Genomic DNA, 20,401 nt, shown 5'->3' on the forward strand with positions numbered 1-20,401 from the left:
TCTTCTGCCTTGAAAAACAAAGGGAAAAAAAAAAAAACCAACAACAACTGGGCAAGCCTCCATTTCCAATGGAGACTGTGAAGCAGATACTAAGACTACGGGGCTGGCTGTCAGGTTGACAAATGAGTCTTCTCTTGTGAAAGGCACTTAGGAGGTTGAATCTAGAAGTTGGAGAAGAGCTGTCACAAGCCAGAGGTAGGCACCGCCCACCCAGCAGCTGGGCCTTCCTGTTTGGCAGTGAAGGAGGGTAAATGTTTCTTATGAACCTCAAGGGGTTTCCTTCCATATGTTGGAAACACAGCTAAATACCAATGCAAAGAGGAAGGGTGAAAGGCCTCTCCTAGGTCCGTCACAGCAGTGTTAGCAACGGTCTGATGTCAAAGAATCTGCCCGTGAGGCTGGTGCTGGTGGCAGTTTGATAGCTTGGTACTTTGACCTGGGTTTACTCAGTCACCAGGGTCTGCATCCACTCCTACAATACAACCGTGCTACCTGCTCTAATGGTGAGGGCTCTGCGATATTTCAGGGGCTTGTAGAGAACCAGGCTACCAAAGGGAGCATTTTTCAGGCCGGGACATACCTTGGTTTAATTGGGTTTAAGGCAAATGCAGATTTAGAAACACAATCTTTGCTTTGGTGTTTAGGCCAAGAACATGTTCTTTTGTGGTTACAATATAAACAGACAGATAATAAAGTAAAATAAACACAAAACATGTGTGTAAGTGTGCGTGGCGGGAGGACTTTTACTGTAAGGCCGAGTTTCCTCACTTGGTGCACTGACTCATTCCAGTCACAAGAGCCTCTTAGGCCCCTATGCTAGACACAATTGTCCCACTCATACTGACCTTCCAGGAACGGGCTTTCTGTCCCACACCTCCTTGTCACCTCTGGCCTACTGGCACACATCCTTGGACTTTGTTGGCACAACAGCATCTTGGCTCTGGGGCGATGTGGCCGCCATATTTCACCGATGTGCCATATATTGCATACTTGGGGATAATTACATGGTCAACAAGAAAGAGGATCACTCCCCATTGTCATGGGGGAGAATGCAATTAGTCCCCAAAACACACACCCCCTCATTTCAGAAATGACAAAATGAGACAGAAAAATGACTCATGCCATTCATGAGATGCAATATTTGAGCACCAGGGTCACTCTGAAGGAATGGGAAATGTACATCTGCAGGTCAACCTAAGAGTGAGCAAAAGGCCACCTGTTGCTTCTAGGGGAGCAGCAATCGGGTCTGTTTTTGTTTGGCATGTTACTCCTCCCCCCACCCCTGTACTGTCCCCCCACCCCAGTAGCCTTTCAGCAAATGTTTGCTGAACAAATAAATAAAATAAAGCGGCATTATAAAAGACATGAAAAGCTGGTGAAAAAAATGAATCATTCATAATTGCCCCACTGTGGGTATTTTGGCTTATTTCCTTCAAGTCTTATTTCCCGTGAATGTTCTCTTTTCTATACATGTAAACATAATGTATTATTAGATTTAGCTCTGGGATGTGTTTTTGTATTTCTCCATTAATATGAATGAAATGATGAAACGAGATGATGCAGAGATGCATTGAAGACTGTAAAATGTTTAACAAATATCTTGTTATTAGTTATAATAAGCAGAGGAATATTGAATCAGTGAGGCTGAATTTGCCCCCAATTCCCTTCAGCACAAACAGTCACTTTGTCCTTGGACACTGTGAATAGGCTTCTCTTCTTCATCTTGCTCACCATGGGGAGCCCCTGTCTCATCTTGTCAAGAGAAATACTGACGTAAGCTTCTCAGGAACCATCAGCGCCAACTTCCCACCCAGCCTAGAGTTGTTTTTGTTTTGTTTTTTCCCATGTCACGGATAGAGGGTGAGCAGGGGAGAAACAGCCACGTTTCTCGTTCTGCTCAACAACAGCATCCTCCATGAACACTCTCCTCTCCAGCCAGTGGGGAGAGAAGTTATGGTTCAGGAGCCACGGGGCGGAGCGCTGTCCACTCGCTCTGTCCTCGGAGCAGGGTAGATCCCCAAGGGCTATTACCACAACTGTGGTGGGCACATCTAGCAAACCATGAAGTCGGGCTTGCTTTGAACAAGTCATAGCCATCCTCTCGAGCACCCAAGAATCCCGACACATCTGTTGGTCTAACCAATGCTTGTGTCTTTGCTTGCTTGCTCCCACTGCACAAAGGAAAGCTGATGGAGCTCTCCTCCCCCACATTCCAGCCTCTTCACTGGCTCTCCATCTGAGCCTCTGCAGGCTTGAATTAACATTGGTAGTTCCTGACAGCTATATTCTTAGTGCAAACTCCCCTCCCCCCACCAAAGGGTTACCTTGAAAAGGCAAAAGGCTATCAAAAGAATGAACCCATCACTTTAATTACACCTGAGGATTGATGGGGACAAGTGTCCCAGGCTCTTTGCAGGGGAGAGAGGAACCCCACTTCCATAAGTAACAGGACACATCTTGATTGATTCCACACCCTCTCACATGGACTGCACCCTGCCACATCCATACCCTCTCATGTGAACCACACCCTTTCTCATGGATCATACCCTCTCATATGGATCCACTCAAGTAGACCACACCCACTCATGTGGACCACACCCTCTCATGCAGACCACACCCACTTATGTAGACCACACCCTCTCATGTAGACCACACCCACTTATGTAGACCACACCCTCTCATGTAGACCACACCCACTTGTATAGACCACACCCACTCATGTAGACCACACCCTCTCATGTGGAGCATACCCACTCATGTAGGCCACACCTTCCTCGGGTTTCTATATTTTTCACTCCTCTGACTCTGCTCCAGTCCTTCCCATCACCTTCCCCCATTGTCCCTCTAAATCCCAATGATCTCTGTACAAATCCAAGCTGGGAGCCATTCAACCTGGACTCTTGGCTCCATTATAGTAGAAAAATTACTGATGAAATGTGGCCCCCACTCTTTAGCTGGCTTTGTTTACTTTTGGCAGGATCCAGGAGCCCACTGAGGCCAAGAGCTCAGGCTTCAGGCTCGCTGAGGCTCCTGTCTGTCTGTCTGCATGCCTATACTGGGCAGCCTAGATTCTTGATTGCCACATTCTTAGCCTGAAACTGGGCCCAGCTGTCCACCCCAAGTCTTTCTTTGCCTTCAGGAACATGTTCTATCACACTACTTACCTCTGTCTCTGGGGTCTGTAGAGTCCAGGATAACATCCCAGAATTCATGCCCCTGCCCCAAAGCCACCATTCTACTGCCACATGATACAGTGGAGGCTGACCTTGGCCTTAACCAACCGACCAGGCATACTCACGGAACAGAGGATGCGTGATATCAGCAACATTAACACTTTCTCGGGGACTTAGAAAGTAAAGCTAGTTTATTAATGGATCTAAAACCAGTTTTTAATTCAGAATTTCACTTTATAATGCAGCTAAAGAGCAGTGATCAGTATCAGGTGAAAGATGACAGCCAAGTCAAACTCGAATAGCAGGCTGGCCTAAGTAGCGTGCCTATGGTAGGTACATCCTCTGTAGCCATTCTCGCTCTCTTACAGAAGGCAGCCGGAGCCTTCAACCACACTCTACTCTGCTTCACCCAGCAAACTGTCTCGGGTAGTCTGGCTGGGGACTGTCTTTTATTCCAGGAAAACCAGATGGTAAACATCCCAGGAAGTTGAAGAGAGAAACAGAGCTTGTCTCTCTGCTGTTCAGCTTTGAGACTGCCTCCCTACTGAGAATCTGAGACTATCTCCCTTTCTGAGATGTAAAACCTACTTTAGGCATGGTTGGTACCAGCCCTCCTCTGGCTTTCCTGCTGGATCCTGCTGGCTGGGTGGGGCTTAGCCCAGGACCACATCAAAGGGTGGGTGGGAAGCTCACAGAAAGAGCCTTCACTCTTCTTAAGTGGGTAGGGTTAGTGACTGCTGAGTCTTTTTCTTTTATAGGCCACTTTGAATCGTTTTAATACAAATGACTATTAAACCTGGCTCAGCATTTTAACATTCACCGGGAAAAAATTAAATAATAAAAAGGAGTGCTGGAATGTTCTGGGGGAAAAAAGAGAAAACTCAACCACTGAGTGAGTTTCTTGCACTGGAGTCAGTAGAAGGTTCTGGAGAACTGGTGAAGGAGTTTACTTAGCATCTTCCCCAGATTTCTGGGGAAGGCCATTTGTGGCACCCAGCTCTGTTCCAGCCAAAAGCAGGCATCTTATTTGACCTCCGCATGCTAGACTAACCTGAGGATCCCTGATCAGGGAGGTGGAGGAGGGGAGCATGGAGAACTTACCCTCTGCTCTTGTGTGGCCACGAAGGTCTGGAACCCCGGAGCCACCCCAAAGCCCAGCTCTTGGATGAAAGGCGGCTCCGACTGACTGTGGATCTGAACCTTCACTCCTGCTTCAAACGTTGTTTCCTCTGAAAGAAAGAACAGAGAAGGCAGATGCTCGTGAGCTCCTGGTGCTGGGAAGCTCTAGGAAACACCGAAGGGGTCATATGGTAGGAACAGTGGCGCCACATCTGCAGCTCTGAACCCCGAGCCAGTGACTTTCTACAAAGATGGGACTGGGAGAAGGATCCCGAGACAGAATAACCGGTACTGGCCGGTAGAGTTCGGTGCAGTCATGGGGTCCTTGTGAGACAGGCAGGGACCAGAGTCAGAATAAGAAAGTGAAGAGCCTATGCTGCTGACTTTAAAGAGAGAACTGATGTCATCAGCTAAGAGATGGATGAAGCTTCTAGAAGCTGGAAAGAGCTGGGGCATGGATTACCCCACACCCTGTACCCCAACAGAGCCCTCAAAAGCAACACTGTGTAGCCTTGCTGTCAGTCTAGCTTTGTGTGTGTGTCTCTCTCTCTGTGTGTGTGTGTGTGTGTGTGTGTGTGTGTGATGTGTGTGAGTAGCTCAACTCTGTGGGAGTCTATGGAAGTCAGAGGCTGGAATCAGAATGTCTTCCTCCGTTGCTGTCAATATCATCATCATCACCTTCAATTATTATTTTGAGATATTATCATTTACTGAACCTGCTGCATTTCTGCTAGGCTGGAGAGCCCCTAAGATCCACCTGTCTCCAGCCCACTCTAACCCACAATGCTGGGGTTACAGGTGTACATCACCATACCCAGCTCTTTCAGATGAGTTCTGGGCAAATGAATACATATCTTCATACTGACATAGATACTCTATCTACTGAGTTATCTCCTTAGCCCTGGACCCTATCTATCTATCTATCTATCTATCTATCTATCTATCTATCTATCTATCTATCTACCTACCTACCTACCTACCTACCTACCTATCTATCTATCTATCTATCTATCTATCTATCTATCTATCTACTATGTCACTCTGGTTGTCCTGAAATTCATTGTGTAGATCAGGCTGGTCTCAAACTCACAGAGATTGGCCTGCCTCTGTCTTCTAAGTGCTGGGATTAAAGGCACGACTCCATCTGGCTAGAATATATGTTAAAGATGGTTTAAGGTTGTGCGCACACACACACACACACACACACACACACGTGTGTGTGTGTGTGTGTGTGATGTGCACAGGAGTGCAGATGATTGTAGAAGTCAGAAGAGTCAGATGAAGTTGAAGGAGATTGTAACCTGCATGCTGTTGGTGCTGGGCGCTCTTTCTCTGGAAGAGCAGTGCGTGCCTTTAACCCGAGAGCCATCTCTCCAGCTTGTGACCTTAGAATTAAAACACAAACATCATGTTTCCTGTTACAGCAGGAATGTGAATCTAAGTCAAGTCAATTAGGCCAGCTCCATGCCTCAGTCACAGTATTTAAAAATGTGATTATGAGATGAGTAATATTCCTCACCAAGCTCCCATCAGTCCCCTGGATAGATTCTCTGAAGCTCTTATATTTTATTTACTAACTTCTTTACTGGGCCATGAGCTGAAGATGAGAATGGCAGGAGGAGAAAAACAGTGTGTAACATTAGAAATGAAAACCCAGGGCTTGCTTGAATGCCTAACTCCTCTGGGTTGCAAGAGATAGGCAGACAGAGCAGAGGTCACCCTAAGGAGGGCAGGAGAAATGGCCACTGGCAGTAAGAAGTGTCTGGAGAGGCAGAGCCTGGCTTCTCAGTTGGTTTGTGCTTTCTGTTGGTGGATCGGAGCATGCACCAAGGGGATTGCTCCGGCGCACAAATGAGGTTCCAAGGTGCAAACCTGTATCGCTCTCCCCCTTGCTCATGAGGAGCCTGGCTCCTCCGCCCTACTTTCCTGCCCTCGCTGACAGCTTTGCTCTGAACACAGCTTTGTTCTGCAGCACATGTGGTCACACTTGCCAAGGCTGCCAAGGTTGCCATTGGCTGTTGCTGGTTCCTGTTGTACACAGACACACAAATTGCCTGCTCCTAACGTCCTGCACAGTCCACCTGATCCTTACTGAGTTTGCCTTGAAGAACTCACTCCCTGAACCCCACCCAGAACAACTGCTCTCGCTTGGCTGTGGTTTCAGCATCCACCTGCTAGAGCCTCTGCAACACCCTGTGACTGTCCCTTCTCTGTCTGTCTCCTTCCTCGGGCTGCAGCTTCTTGAAGCCCAGAGCTGAGCATTGTCTGTGGGTCCCAGAGGGCTTCACCAGGGCACCCCGGGGACATCTACTGAATGAACGAGTGGGCACTCTGGAATTAAAGCTTATTCACTTACTAATGGGCAAGGCCAGCATGGGTTTCACAGTAAATGTTTTGAAAGAAAAGAATGGGGAGAAGGTGGGGACATGCAGAAATGTGGGGTACTAGAGTGCAGGGTGAGTGTTAGGGAGGGAGAGAGGATTTATCAGTGCTGGATCCATGGCTGGCGGTGCACCAAGGCTGACTGAGAAGTAAAGGTCTGGGGGGGGGGTGTGCAGCCACAGGAATATCAAGACTATAGAAAGTGTGGCAGTCACCGACTGAGGCAGGCTTCGGTTGGTCTGTGGTTTGGAACTGGATGAGACTCCAAGGTCAAAGTGTACGGATATAGGGCCCAGCAGGCAGAAAGAACTGGAAACAGCATTTTCGTGGTTTAGACAAGGCATCCGGTGGCTGATATGGGGCTTCATGAGAAGAGTACATTTGCCAGGACAAGGCTTCAGACCGGGCTTCATATACTGGGAAGGAGTCATAGGAAGCCAGGTAGACGTCCCTCCTGCAGATCAACTGTTTGTGTCTTCTTCATCTGCACTGCCCTCTCTGTGAGAGTCTGAATGAGAATGGTCTCCATTGTCTCCAATGGTCTCCTTGGTCCCCAGGTAGTTGAAGTGCTTGGGAAGGATAGTGAGGTATGGCCTGTTGGAAGGATTGTAGCACTGGGTGTTGGCTGGGAGGTTTCAAACAACATGCCCTTCCCAGTCTCCTCCCTCCTTCCCTCACCCCCTCCTTCCCTCCCTCTCTGCAACCTGCCTGTGGATCAGGTTGTAAGCTTTTAGGCTCCTGTTCTAGCACTACACCTCTTTGCTGCCACACTTCCTGCCATGACGGTCACAGACTCACCCCCTGAAACCATAAGCCCCAATAAACTTTTCTGTAAGTTGAGCATGGTGGCTTCACAGCAATGAAAAGTAACGCATACACTATCCAAATACCTGTATACACAGGTTTTTGTTCACCTGTGGTTTTATATTACTATCTTCCATAGGTGACTATGTACTCCCTGGTGGTCAGATGCAATTCCTCAGGAGAAGAGATCCATTATTTTTCCTCCCTGACCTCACCCACAGCTGGAAGATGCTCAGTGAACATTAGGTCAGAGAGGAAACACTGAGTGAGAGTAGGGTACTCAGTGGTCCACTCACAGAAACCATGTTCTCTAAATTCTGCCCAAGAGGGGAGATGAGGAGGAGCTTAAGCACAGGCTGAAGCAGGGAAAGCAGCGGTTGCTGACAAGGGTGCGTTAGCTGTGAGGGAAGCGAATGGTTTCAGGGAAGCGCTGGAAAGGACCTGGCAAGCTGCCCAAGCTGGTTTCTAGCTAGTAGAAGCTGCCTGCCTGCCTGCTATACAACTGGGCTTAGGAAACCTTCTCGCCAGTAAAGACCGGCTCAACGCACAGCTGTGGCCTCCAGGAAGAAATGAGAAATGAAGCTATTTTGTAGGAAATTCCATGAGTAATGGACAAAACAATCATCCTGGGAAGCCTGACTGGTGAGAACCGCCTGGGGACTGATCAGACTGGGGTAGGGTTTGCAAGAGGCCATGGTTTATTCCAGAAGCAACAGCAGCTGTGGCAGAGTCAGCCTAAAGCAACCTCGTTTTATCTTGTGTTAAATGCTATTGGATGGACGAGAGGAGAAGACGGACGTTTCCATGTTCTCTCCAACCCTCCCCACTCCCCGTGTATGTTGCAGTCATGTTGTATGTACATGCTGAACCGGCCGCCATCCTGCCTTCTTAATTATCTGTTCATGCATGTTCCTGGTCCACACAGGTTCTGGGCTCTTCTGTGTGGATCTATCTGAACAGCAGATGTGGTGTATTCATGGGTAGACCAAACTAGTCCCAGCTCGTCCAGCTCTCCATTCCTCAAGTCTTCTCACTCCCATGTCTCTAGATAGATTTTGCTTCTGTTCCTTGCTGAAGCTGTCTTGTTTCTCTCTCTGGATTGTTCTCTAGCTGGCTCATGAATGGCTACCTCCTCCAACCCCCAATCTTTTGCCAACCCTGGTCTCTGTCATTTCTCAAACTTGGTACCTTATTAAGAGCTAAGTTACCAAGTACAACTAAATACAACCATAGACCCCAGCCTTTGATGTTCTAGAATATTCATTGAAATCACCTAGAGTTAGCACTCTCCCTCCCTCCCTCCCTGCCCCCCCCCCCCCGTGTGTGTGTGTGTGTGTGTGTGTGTGTGTGTGTGTGTGTGTGATACCTAGAATCTATCACTAGAAATTTGGAGTCAGGAATTAAGGGAAAAGCCAGGAACCTTTATATCCAGGAAGTCTGTTATAGGCAACCGGAACCACATTTATAGAAAGTGATTCAATCCCGAGAGGAAATGACTTCCCCAAGGTCACACAGCAAGGCGAGGGCATAGTCAGGACTTACAGTCAAGTCTCTTGATTTTTAATCTAGCATTTTTTTCCTACCTCCTGATGAATGTTTTTTTGTTCGGGTGAGTAGGTGCCATGTAGCTCTGAAGTTTGAATGGAGGGTGGGGGAGTGAGGGACAGGCATGAATTTCACTGTCAGATCCCCAAGCCCCCAGCACAGGGATGACATAGAACAGAGTTCCACAAATGCTAAATGAACAAACCAGTGACCTGATGCATCCACCCAGGCTCTGGAGGAACAGGGACTCCCCAGGGCTGAGACAGCAGGTGGGGACAGTCTACACAACAGTCACAACGAGAACAGTATCTGGGACCACGTTCATAGAACAAAATGCCAATGTGGGCCCCTTGTTGAAAACCACTGTAAAAACCTTAGGATGCCAACCAACACTTTCTTATTCCAAGAATTCTCAGGTAGTAATGACAGCATCACATTGGGCTGGTGGCCCTTCTGAGTAGAGCCCAGGGTGGCATCCTACAGGAGTTCACACTGACAAACATCACCTTCCAAGACGTAGACCCCTAGTGCTGTGCTAGATTTGTTTACATATCCTTGAACACCAGGATTCAAGCCCTGGAGGTAGAAAGTGTGAGGGGCAGAGGGATAAAAGGAAAGCCCCATACTAGGAGCCCATGCTAAATGAGATGGAGCTGAGCCCCAGATAGCTGAACATGAATGATCTACGCTGAATCATGGAGGAGCATGCTCCGCAGACTCCAGTCTGCAGAAGCCAGGCTCTGCCAGCCTTCTCTGGGAGCATGACCTGGCATACGCAAGGTGAGATTTACCTGGGGAGGTGCTTTCCTTGCAAGCCGAATGGATTTGGGAGCTCCGCGGGGAAGAGGCAGGAGCTATGGGCAGAATGCATAATGGGGCAGGGAAAGTACACGGCAATAAAAGAAGCTTAAATCTTTAATCTTTGCAAATTACAGGAAACAGGGGGAGGCAATAGGCGCCGGGGAGGAGGAAGAAAAGCGGGAGGCTCTGCAAAGCGGAGGGAATTTTCTAGGCTCGGGCAAGAGATGTGTTGCTACAAAGCGATCTTGGTTTGGACAAACTGACTTTATTACAGTGACTAGGTCGGGGCGGGGCAGCTCCAAGGGCAGCTTGAGACAGGAGGATGGCATGCTTGAGGAGAAGTCTCCTAGGGTAGGAAGGCCCCTGCAGGGTAGCTGTTGCTCACCACTGCAGCCGCACCTCCCAACTATACCCTGGGGAAGGGGGGTGTTGTTGGTGGCTCTGACTGGGGATTTACTGGTGGATTCTCTTTTGCCCTCTGGGGAGGCAGTTAGGGGACAGTAGGGAAGAGAAAACTGGCAGGAGAGAAGAGTCTCAGGCTGGATGTCCAGTCCGGTGCTGACAAGTTTTTATGTCAACTTGACACACGCTGGAGTCAGTTGGGCTTAATCACATCTGTTTCCTTGGATTGACTTCTGGGATTTTCTTGATTAATGATTGATGTGGGAGGGCCCAGCTTCCTACAGGCAGTGTCACCCCACAGCTGGCTGGCAGTCCTGACTGTCATTAGAAAGTAACCTGAGCAGAACGTCCAGTGGAGAGGTAAGAACACCAACTCACCCCCAAAACCTTACATCCTAAATTTGTCCTGAGCACAAGAAGTTCGGGGACAAAGATGGAGCAGAGACTGGGGTAATGGCTACCCAGTGGCTGGCCCAACTTGAGACCCATCCCATGGGCAAGAACCAGACTCTGAGAGTACTAATGATACTTTGTTATGGTTGCACAGACAGGAGGAGCCTAGCATCACTCTCTTCTGAGAGGCTCCACCCAGCAGCTGACCAAAACAGATGCGGAGACCCACAGCCAAACATTAGATGGAGCTCTGGGAGGTGCTACAGAGGGGCCCTGGGAAAGCTTCAAGCTCCACCCTCTCCTGAGGAGTTTTCAAACACAGGAATATTTTAAAGACTCTAGGACATCCTGTTAAACTGTTACCCAAAGCAATCTGCTTTAATACAGTTCTCTGTCTCTGTCTCTGTCTCTGTCTCTGTCTCTGTCTCTGTCTCTCTCTCTCTCTCTCTCTCTCTTTCTGTGAATGTTTCTCCTCCCCCCAACCCCATTTTCATGTGTGCAGGTGCCCACAGAGACCATAAGAGGGCACTAGTGTTGTAGGCAGTGTGAGTCGCCAGATGTAGGTGTAAGGAACCAAACTGAGGTCCTCTGCAAGAGCTCTTAAGGGAGATCCATCTCTTCAGCCCTATTCATTTCTAATTTTAAAGTAGAAAGGACCAAGGTAGATTTAGTCAGATGTGGATTCCAATCCTGCTTTCAATACTTTTTAGACAGGACCATGAGTGAGACTTGCTTCCTGGTTAAATACATTAACCACTGGAAGGGTTAGAGTCTCCTTGTGTGTGTGTGTGTGTGTGTGTGTGTGTGTGTCTGTGTGTGTGTGTGTGTGTGTGTGTGTGTGTGTGTGTCACAGAATCAAAATACAACTTCTGTAATGTAGGGCCAGGTGTCCATGTTGGGGAAGGAGAAGGAATGTTAGATTTTGGCCAGGCAACTAGAAAGTGTGGCTATACTTCCATTTCTGCTAAACAGAATCTCTGCAAAGCAGGGGTCAGTGAATGCTCCACGTTCAGTTCAGTTTTACTATGAAAAGATTTACCCCAAGGATTTTTAAAAATATAGCACATTTCCCTAAGGCATTTGGGCTCAGAGACTATCAATTACTTGGTAAGAAGGCTAATCACCAGGTTGGGGGATGGGCATGTGGGAGACACCACCTTTGAAAGTGGTGAGATCTGTTTCTCTGAAACTACAAAGGCAGTCTGTGGGTGAATATGATGCTATTCATAAAAATTTTGACAGCAGAGGTCAGGTTTGACGGGGCTACTGAATGGATCTTGTAGCTTATCGACCGACAAAAGTACCAAATTCCAAATACACCCCAAGCTTAACAGAATTCATAGCAACCTTGCTTGACTATTTTCCCAATCACTGAATGTGAAAATCACAAAAATGTGTGGTGATAATAGGATAATTGTTATCAATATTATTTAATAAGGAAACGTATTTTGCTGTTAAGAGGGCATCTTTAGGTCTCTGCATGGTGTGAAATAGTGGTCTAGGCCTGAGCTTCCTACAGCTGAATATCTGTGAGTCTCCACAGGTACACTGAGGATTCAGGGCATGTCCTGAGATTCTGCACGTCTAACAAACTCCCAGCTGAGTCTCGGCTTCTGGATGAGGACTGATTTCCAAATCTACATTAATAATAACTGTCATAATAATTATTATCGTGTGTGTGTGTGTGTGTGTGTGTGTGTGTGTTGATGTCCAGGGAGGTCAGAGGAGGATGTAGTATCACCAGGGAGTTGCAGGCAGCAGTGAACAGCCCAACATGAATGCTGGGGAAAGAACTTAGTTCCTTTGGAAGAGCTACAAAGGCATTTAACTATTGCACATCTACTCCAGGCCAGTTAGCAAATGGCGTGGCTTCTTTCTACCTAGAAGCTAGCATAGCACATTCTGGGCTGATCTTGACTTTCCTCTGCCTGTACTTGAGATTTCAGCAATTTGTAACCCCATAGCCTCCTCTGACTCCCATGGCTTGCAAATAGAAGAACCAAGGTCATTTCTTCTCTACATCTCTCCTACTATTCTCCTCCCTTCTGGGACTGTTGCCTCCTTCCTTGTTCTCTGTTTTTATTCTAGTGATCATAGTACCCAACAGCACTTATGTGAAGACTTGGCCATGCCTTAGACACTGCATGTGAAAGCTGTAAGATGAAAAGATGTTTAACTGTGATCAGGATCGTATGTGGTTTCCCCAGAAAGTCCCTAGCTGTGTACTCTTAAAACCCATCCTGGACTATCGCCTGTATTCCTGAGATGCCTGAGCACACAGTGGATGCTCGGTGAAGATTCCCTACACAGGAGACATGATTGCCAAGAGTGGCTCTGTTTCCTCAGCTTCCTAGATATTCCCTTTGGGCTGCTGGCTGTCTGGCTGGGACCACTAAACAAGATCATATATGCTTTCTGCACCAGGCTTAGCAGAACTCCAGCACGTTAAAAATCAGGTTGCTTTGTAGATGCCTGCCTCCAAGGGCACATCTAATTTATAGCATCATTCCTCCTGTGTTTTCGGGCACCTGTGGAGACGCCCACCCAGCACAAAGCCCTTCTCCAAGCACAAGAGGGGCATCTCAGCTGGTGGCTGCATGTCACTGTGCTCTGGACTCCGTTCAGAATTCAGGCCAGAGCCACTGCCTCTCATTCTTGGGAAGTCCTTAGAACCTGGCACCATGACAAGAGTTTTTACCGGGAGCCAGAGATGCTGGAGAAACCATGGCAACCTCAGTCTCATTCTTGCTGTGTCCCATTTGTGATGGGGTGGGTGTGGGGGTAGGCACTGTGCTCTCTCCCTGATGGCTCAGGCCTTCCAGCTATGGTAAAAATGTATGGTTATTTTTTTTTTTTTATTTAACTTTTATACTTATCAAAGCAGTCTATGTACATAATTTTAAAAGCTAAATGGTGCTTCAAGGCATTGAATGAAGACCATGTTTCTCGATCCATCTCTGCACTCACACCTCACTACTCCATACTCAGAGGGGCCGTCCCTCTGAGGCACTGGCTCTGGGCTCACTGAACTATCTTTTCTGTGTTCATGCTTCACAGGCAACAACTCCTTGTCTGTTATTTCTTGATGGTACAATGCTGACATGCTCTCCTGAGTTCTTACCATGGAAGACGGGTGCATGTGGGCTTCTTCCACGGAATGCCTTCCTCTACTTGCCTTCCAGTCACCCTCAGAATACAGTTAAATATTTTGGTTCAATCAGTATTTAGCTTTTACATAATTATGACTCCATAAACGGCCGTTCATAGTCCAGCCTTATAACACAGAAACATGCGTGTTTGTGTGTTCTTGTGTGTGTGCGCGGACATGTGTGTGGATGGATGGCACATGTGTGCAGATCAGAGGACAAAATCAGGTATTATTTCTTAGGTATCTTCCACCTTCTGTTTGAGACAGTCTCTCACTGGCCTGGAACTTCATCAAATGATGACCACTGAGCTTCAGGGGCCCACCTGTCTCCAACTCTCATCCTGCTGATACTGACACTATAGTCACACACTGCCGTGTCAGCTTTTTATTCGGGTGCAGGGGATTTGAACTCAGGTCCTCATGCTTTTCGAGGAAGTTCTCTACCCACTGAGCCATCTATCAGATGATTGTGATCTCAGTGTAGAATTCTGTGTTGGACAAGAAGGATCATGACCTCACCTCCAGAAATGCCTGCCTCCTGTGAGTAGTTCTGACATGATTCTAGAGCTCAGGAAAATGCGAGTTTTTTTTCCCCCTCATGCCTAGATTTTGCAAGTTTGTGTCTTGGCCTATGTGCTTTGTCCCCACCACAGGCAGGACGTGGTGATCCTGCAGCCTGGAGGGCCATGGCCTTTAGTTGAGGATGGACTGCATCAGTTTCTTCCTCATGTTTCCCCCCAGGTCCTTCGGTTCTGTCATTCTAGAACTCCTACTATGGAGATGTTGGATTCTTCTGAATTGATTCTTTAATTTTCATGTTTTTCTCCTCTCCCATTTACATCTGTTGGTCTTGTAATTTTCACTTCTGGGGTAGAATTGCTAACTAAGTTCCAGCCCCCTTACAGATTGCGTTTTAATATATGCAATCATGTTTTAATTTTCACTTTTTCTTCTTCCTCCCCAAATGCCCTGTTTTACTATCACCCTGTGCATCTGCAGATGTGATATTGCTTCTTCTGTCTCCAGAGGATGCTAATTAAATCATTTTGAAGCTTCTGACTGTTTGTGCATCTATGTTTTCATTTATTAAATACTATATATTACTCAATAGGACTGAGGCAACTTTCTAAATCCATCATTCATGTTAACTCATATTTCAGCCGATCTAATGTCAAAGTAGATCATGTGTTGTCATTCCCAATCTAGAGGTGCTAAAATAATGTCCAGAGAAGTTAAATAGCTCACCTCGGGCCACACAGCTGGGAAGCAGCACATGGAGGATTTGAACCCTTTTAGTCTGGCTCTACAGTTTGTGCTGTTAGCAATACTGTGTATCTCACGTGTTTATGTTTGCTTGCTCTTGGGTCCTTAAGTTCTCATATGGCTCTGTGTTTGTGCCTTCATGCTTAAAGGGTACTTAAAGCCTGTAGACTGACCTTGTGCAGGCTTGGGGGCTTGTCAAGAGTGTCAAACAAGCACAGAGCTAGCTAGGTCATTACATCTGAGCTCCTTTAGTCAGAGAACAACTGACCTAGCTTCCAGGGATCCCAAGACCTCTGTGAAGGGTGGGTTCAGGACATAAGCTTGGCTGAGAGTCTCCTTCTCAGTGAGAAGGATTTGGACAGCTTGTGCAATTTCCCGTTTAGCACCTCACCCTGTCGTCTGCTGGGCCTGACAGCCCCAAGACCAGACCATACATTTCAGTGTCACCTTCTGGGGTGGGAAGGATACAGCTGTAGGTTTTTTTTGGGGGGGACACTGGGTTATTTTGGGGTTTTGTAGTGGTTATGATGGGATCCAAGTTGATTTGTTTAGTCAAAGTTCAAATCACTCACCAGCAACCTCTCTGATTTCTGTCTTCCACCTGACATTGTTCTTGTGAGCTGGCTGAAGAAAATGTCTTCACTGTTCTTTGGGAAGGCCTGGGGAGGGAGTGTCTCATAAATAGGATTCAGCCGCTTCTCAGATCTCTCAGAGTTCCTTTCTTCATCCCGGGGGATGGGGGGGGGAATATAGTGCTGCTCTAGGAAACAGACACGGCCATAGAACCAACCACACACCATGTTCATATCAGTAACCTCCACCTCCCTTCCAATGCTTTGCTTTGCTTTTTGAGTGTGTGTAGGGTACATATGTGGGTGTGGCTTCACATATGGAGGTCTGAGGACAATTTCCAGTGTTGTGCCTCAGGAGCTTCCCATCGTTTATATAACACCGGGTCCCTCATTGGCTGTAAACGTCCCCCACATAGACCAGGGGAGGCTAGCTGGCTACTCAAAGCTTCCAGGGATATGGCCGTTTCTGCTTCTCATCTCTTTATTTCTGGGATGATAGGCTTGTGATACCACATCTGATTTTTTTTTAATATGGTGTCGGATGAATCCATATCACCAGACTTCCATCCCGTGGTTTTTCAAACTGGGTTCCCTGGAACCCCCCACCCCACCCCAGGTTTCTCAAGGAGGACTAGGGTTGTCCATTGGGAGCAAGGGAGAGAAGCAGACTGGCTTCTCCATCTCCAGACAAACCAGAGAAGCTCTGCTCTCATCTTTTGTTCTATGTGGGGAGCATGCTAAACCTTTTCTTCACCATACTGATGCCACTTATTAAGACAAAAGGAGCAGATAGCAAAGGGGGCTGAGCAGGTCAATCACCATGTGTCATTCATTTTCCAGAGACATCACCCGAGCCACACCCCCTGAGCTAGTTTCTCAGCATTTTCACAGTGACAATTTGCACATTAAAAGCTTTTGGTGGATAGATCATTGCCGCTTTGGGCTTTCGACGTGGTTTTAAGCTTAATTCAGCTACATCATCCACTTAACGAGGCAGCCCTTGGGGAGCTCACTCAACCTCTCTGGGACCCAGTTTCTTCATCTCTCACTGGGCACTGTAATACCTCATTACCACAGGATCAAGAAAGGGTCATGAGACAGAATGTTTGTGGCACCTAGTAGCTGGTCAATAAGGGCTTGTTTCCTCCCCATGTTGTCTCTGGCACTATGCATAATTCAAGTGATTCTTTTCCCCTTCATCAACAAATATTTAATGTCCCATGAGATCTAAGATCTAAGACCTCTAGGGGCTTATGTTTTAGTGGGAAGGGACAGTCCCATTCCCCACACTTCCCCCCAAAAGTAAATCATGTACCATACTTGATAGCAGGATATACCATGAATGCAAGGACCAGGTGAATAGGTAAGAGAGATGTAGTGAGAGTAGGTATGTGTGTGTGTGTGTGTGTGGGTGGGTGGGTGGGCAGGTCACAATTTTAAAAACAGTGCTCAAGGTAGTTAGCTGCACCCAGTAGGTGATAACTGAACAAAAACTGGGCAAAGAGGCAATTAGTCATGTCTGAGTAATGGATTACAAGCAAAGGGAATAGTAAATGCAGGTCCTCTGAAGGAAGACAGTCCTGGAATATTCCCAAAGCATCAAGGTAGGCCTGTGTATTCAAAATCAAATCAACGAAGGAGGCATTTGAAGTGGGGAGGACCCAAGGGATGATGAGGGCTGGCTTTTCTGAGCTACCGCACAGCTTTCAGAAGTAATTCCTCTGCTCAGAAATACATCTGATATAATATCACATTCATGCATACTTAACACTAGGATTTGGGAAAATCAAAGCAGATTATATTTGATTACAACGGTGTATTTTGCATCAAAACGAATGAGAGAAAGATCTGGGAAGAGGGCGCCTGGCTGTCATTTCTCCGGTCTTTGAGCACATGCACTTAGAACTGAAACTCCCTAAGCACGGACTCTTTTATTTCTTCAGACTCAGCCCCTTTCAGTTCTTTCCCTTACACACCTCCTCCACCATCAGCATAGTTCCCTGGAGGGACTCCCTTCCCACCCCCACATGCCCCAGCCAACTTTCCAGAATCTGTTTCTGAGTGCCCACTGGAAGGGCACTCCCCTTCTCACTGCTGATTGGTCCAGGGGTGGGTCACTCAATTCAGGTGGACCAATAACTACCTTCTTTGCTTCTTTCTTTTTGTTTGTTTGTTTGTTTTTTGGTATTTTTTTTAAAACGGAGAGTTCAATGGTGCAGTCGGAGTAGTTTGGCAGCTGTGGTACGATCTGAAACATAAAAATCTGAGTGACTATTGAGAGCCACGTGGATACATATATTCACAGAAAAAGCCTGTGTCTAGTGAGGGAGAAGGATTCCGAGGGAGGCCGGTGAGAACACCTGGGGTACAGGCGCCCTTGGTCCCAGTCCTCTCTGAGCTGCAGCCCTATCCTCCTGCTGGCTGGTTGTTAAAGCTTGTCTCAGATTCCGAGGGCAATACAATTCTTTTGATGCCTAAGTTTGTTTGATTCAGGTTCCTCATGTGCAACCCAGATAACCCACTGCCTATTTCTTTTATCTTTGAAGTGACTCAGAGGTATCTACACAGAGTTTCATTTTTAACAACCTCCCACCTGTCTTCAATTTAATTTCCGTTAGAAAACTCTGGCCATGAAATCTGTACTTCTCTGCTCTAGGATGGCTTTTTCCAGAAGTATATTTTGTGAGCTCCTTTATAGCAAAGGAGGTTTCCGTGGCCAAAGGCATTTAGAAAATAAATGCTGCATACAATATTTCTGTCTTGGAGATTCATGATGTGGCATGTTAAAGAGTTCCTGCGACGAATAAAGGTGCATCTCACTGTCTACCCAGGGCTCCCTAGATTCCGTTCTGACCCCAGATCCTTTTTATATTCGGAACATGTAAAGTTCCAAACTTCTGACGCTCTACAGAACCCCTTTTGGGATACCCTGTCTAGGTTCACACGTAACATCAAAACGGGAGATGACAGGGTGCCCCACTTAGAGATGTTTGATGCCCTGGGCTCCTTAATGTGGGCCATAAGTAGCCTGGTGCAAGGGATGTTTGTGATCATTTTCAAGGAGTTACTGTCTATTTACTAAGCACGAGGCCACAAGGGTTGCCTTTTTCTAATAAATCACATGTGTTGATCGTGGTCTGTCAATCTAGTGCCCTCCCATTAGCTGGAATTACACCCAAAGGAGGGTCCTTAATCCCCTTTGCTTCTTTTACTTTCTAAGAATGAAGCTGTCCACAAGGCAAGACAAGGGTGCCCAAGGAGGGGGCTTTCAGATATGAAGGGCATTCAGGACCCCTGCAACAGTTGTGGGATCTCTAGGTTGTCCATTCTTGTGGAGTGTAAGGAGAACTCTCCTCTGAGGCCTTCAGCCATCCACAACAGCCAGTGGATTTCAGTTTTTATTCATCTCTGCAGAGGAGGAAACCGTTGTTCCTGAACTTGGTCCATGACACAAAGCTAGCAATGGAGGGGCTGGTTTACCTTATTCTGTGTTCTCTGTTCTGTTACACTGTCTGGGTCATCATGCTGCCTGTGGCCACTCCCCCAGCCTTCACTGTGGCCACTTCCTCAGCTGTCCCTATGGTCACTCCCCTAGCAGTCACACTTCTTTTTCTTCCATCATCACCCTCCAGTAATTGTGAAATAAGACAGTCAGGGAAGCAAGATGGCTTCTTTGCAGCTTTGCAGCTTCACAGGTCAGGAAAGTTGTTTCCGCATGGCTGTGGCAGCGCTGCTGCTCACAGACCTCAGAACCGACAGGCAAGCCGTTTGGTATGTGTCCCTACTCAGGTAGTTTCACAGACAAGTGTCCCTTCCCACTGAAGCTCATCTGGTGGCATCCTTCAGTGGGTTTACTGCCTTTATTCCCACCCATGTGGGACTCATCCAGAAAATAAGCAACTTATTGGAATGATAAGCAATCAGTGTCTGTCAGTACTCACAGGCTTCTCCGCCTGAAGAAACATACAATGGAGGAAGGTCTGACATAAGACTTCAGGAGTTCCAACCGGTGGCCTTGAGGGAGAAACTTAGTCCTAACTGCCTTTGGTGAACACAAGGCACTCTGCCTGCCACTCAAGGCCACAGCGAGGGGAAGGGCAAAGGTGGGGTGGAGCAGAGGAATGGGAAAGGTGGCTATTGAGACAAGAGTGAACAGAACCAACCAGACCTTGATGAAGCTGTACTCCGATATGCTAACTGCTCCACAATATGGTAGCGTAAGACCCTTGGGGCTGTTTAGCTCCACATTAATATATTAAAAAGGTGTTATTAAAATTTTAGTTCCTCATTTTTCCTAGCCACAGATAACATACTGAGCAGCGCTGGGAACAGTCTCTGGACTCCAGGAAGTTCTACCATATAGTGTGGATCAGTTTCTCCTCTAACTAGTTTCTTTGCCCCCACCTGCCTTCTACTCGTTATCTGTAGAGCCTCAAGTTGCTGCTAGGCGTTTCCCCAAATATACAACCTCAAAAGAGAACACCCGGCAAGAGCAAGATTGAGTTAATCTGCTTCTAAAAAGGTGGGGTCTTTGTCCTGCAACTTCTGCATCTTTGACAATAACCCAGTCCCCGCACCATGTTAGACATGGGTTCGTTCTTCCTCTCATTAGGAACGTCATGGTCAAGCCTGAGTCAGTGCACGGATGGCTTGGCTGTGAACTTACCACATGAGGTCAGACACATCATTGCTTCACTTTGGGCCTCAGGAAAGCAAACAGGTTGACACAGGCTAGAAGACCTGTGCAACCACTTATCCCTTATGCCTACGGAGGCAGGGTGCTGACTTCCTAGGTAGTG

At 47.2% G+C, this 20,401-nt stretch overlaps 1 protein-coding gene across 2 annotated transcripts in view; it reads right to left on the minus strand.

Moving 5' to 3' along the window:
- Positions 1-20,401, minus strand: part of ASIC2 (acid sensing ion channel subunit 2) — a gene marked incomplete at its 5' end in the record, with an annotated part of 1,010,761 nt that overhangs the window by 66,489 nt on the left and 923,871 nt on the right. For both annotated transcript variants that reach the window (XM_080922522.1, XM_080922521.1), the window contains one exon: positions 4,275-4,402. In XM_080922522.1, the coding sequence (XP_080778648.1) occupies positions 4,275-4,402 (128 nt within the window). The remainder of the gene's footprint in view (positions 1-4,274; positions 4,403-20,401) is intronic.

The sequence above is a fragment of the Micromys minutus genome (assembly GCF_963924665.1).
Source record: "Micromys minutus genome assembly, chromosome: 10".
NCBI classification, from domain to species: Eukaryota; Metazoa; Chordata; class Mammalia; order Rodentia; family Muridae; genus Micromys; species Micromys minutus.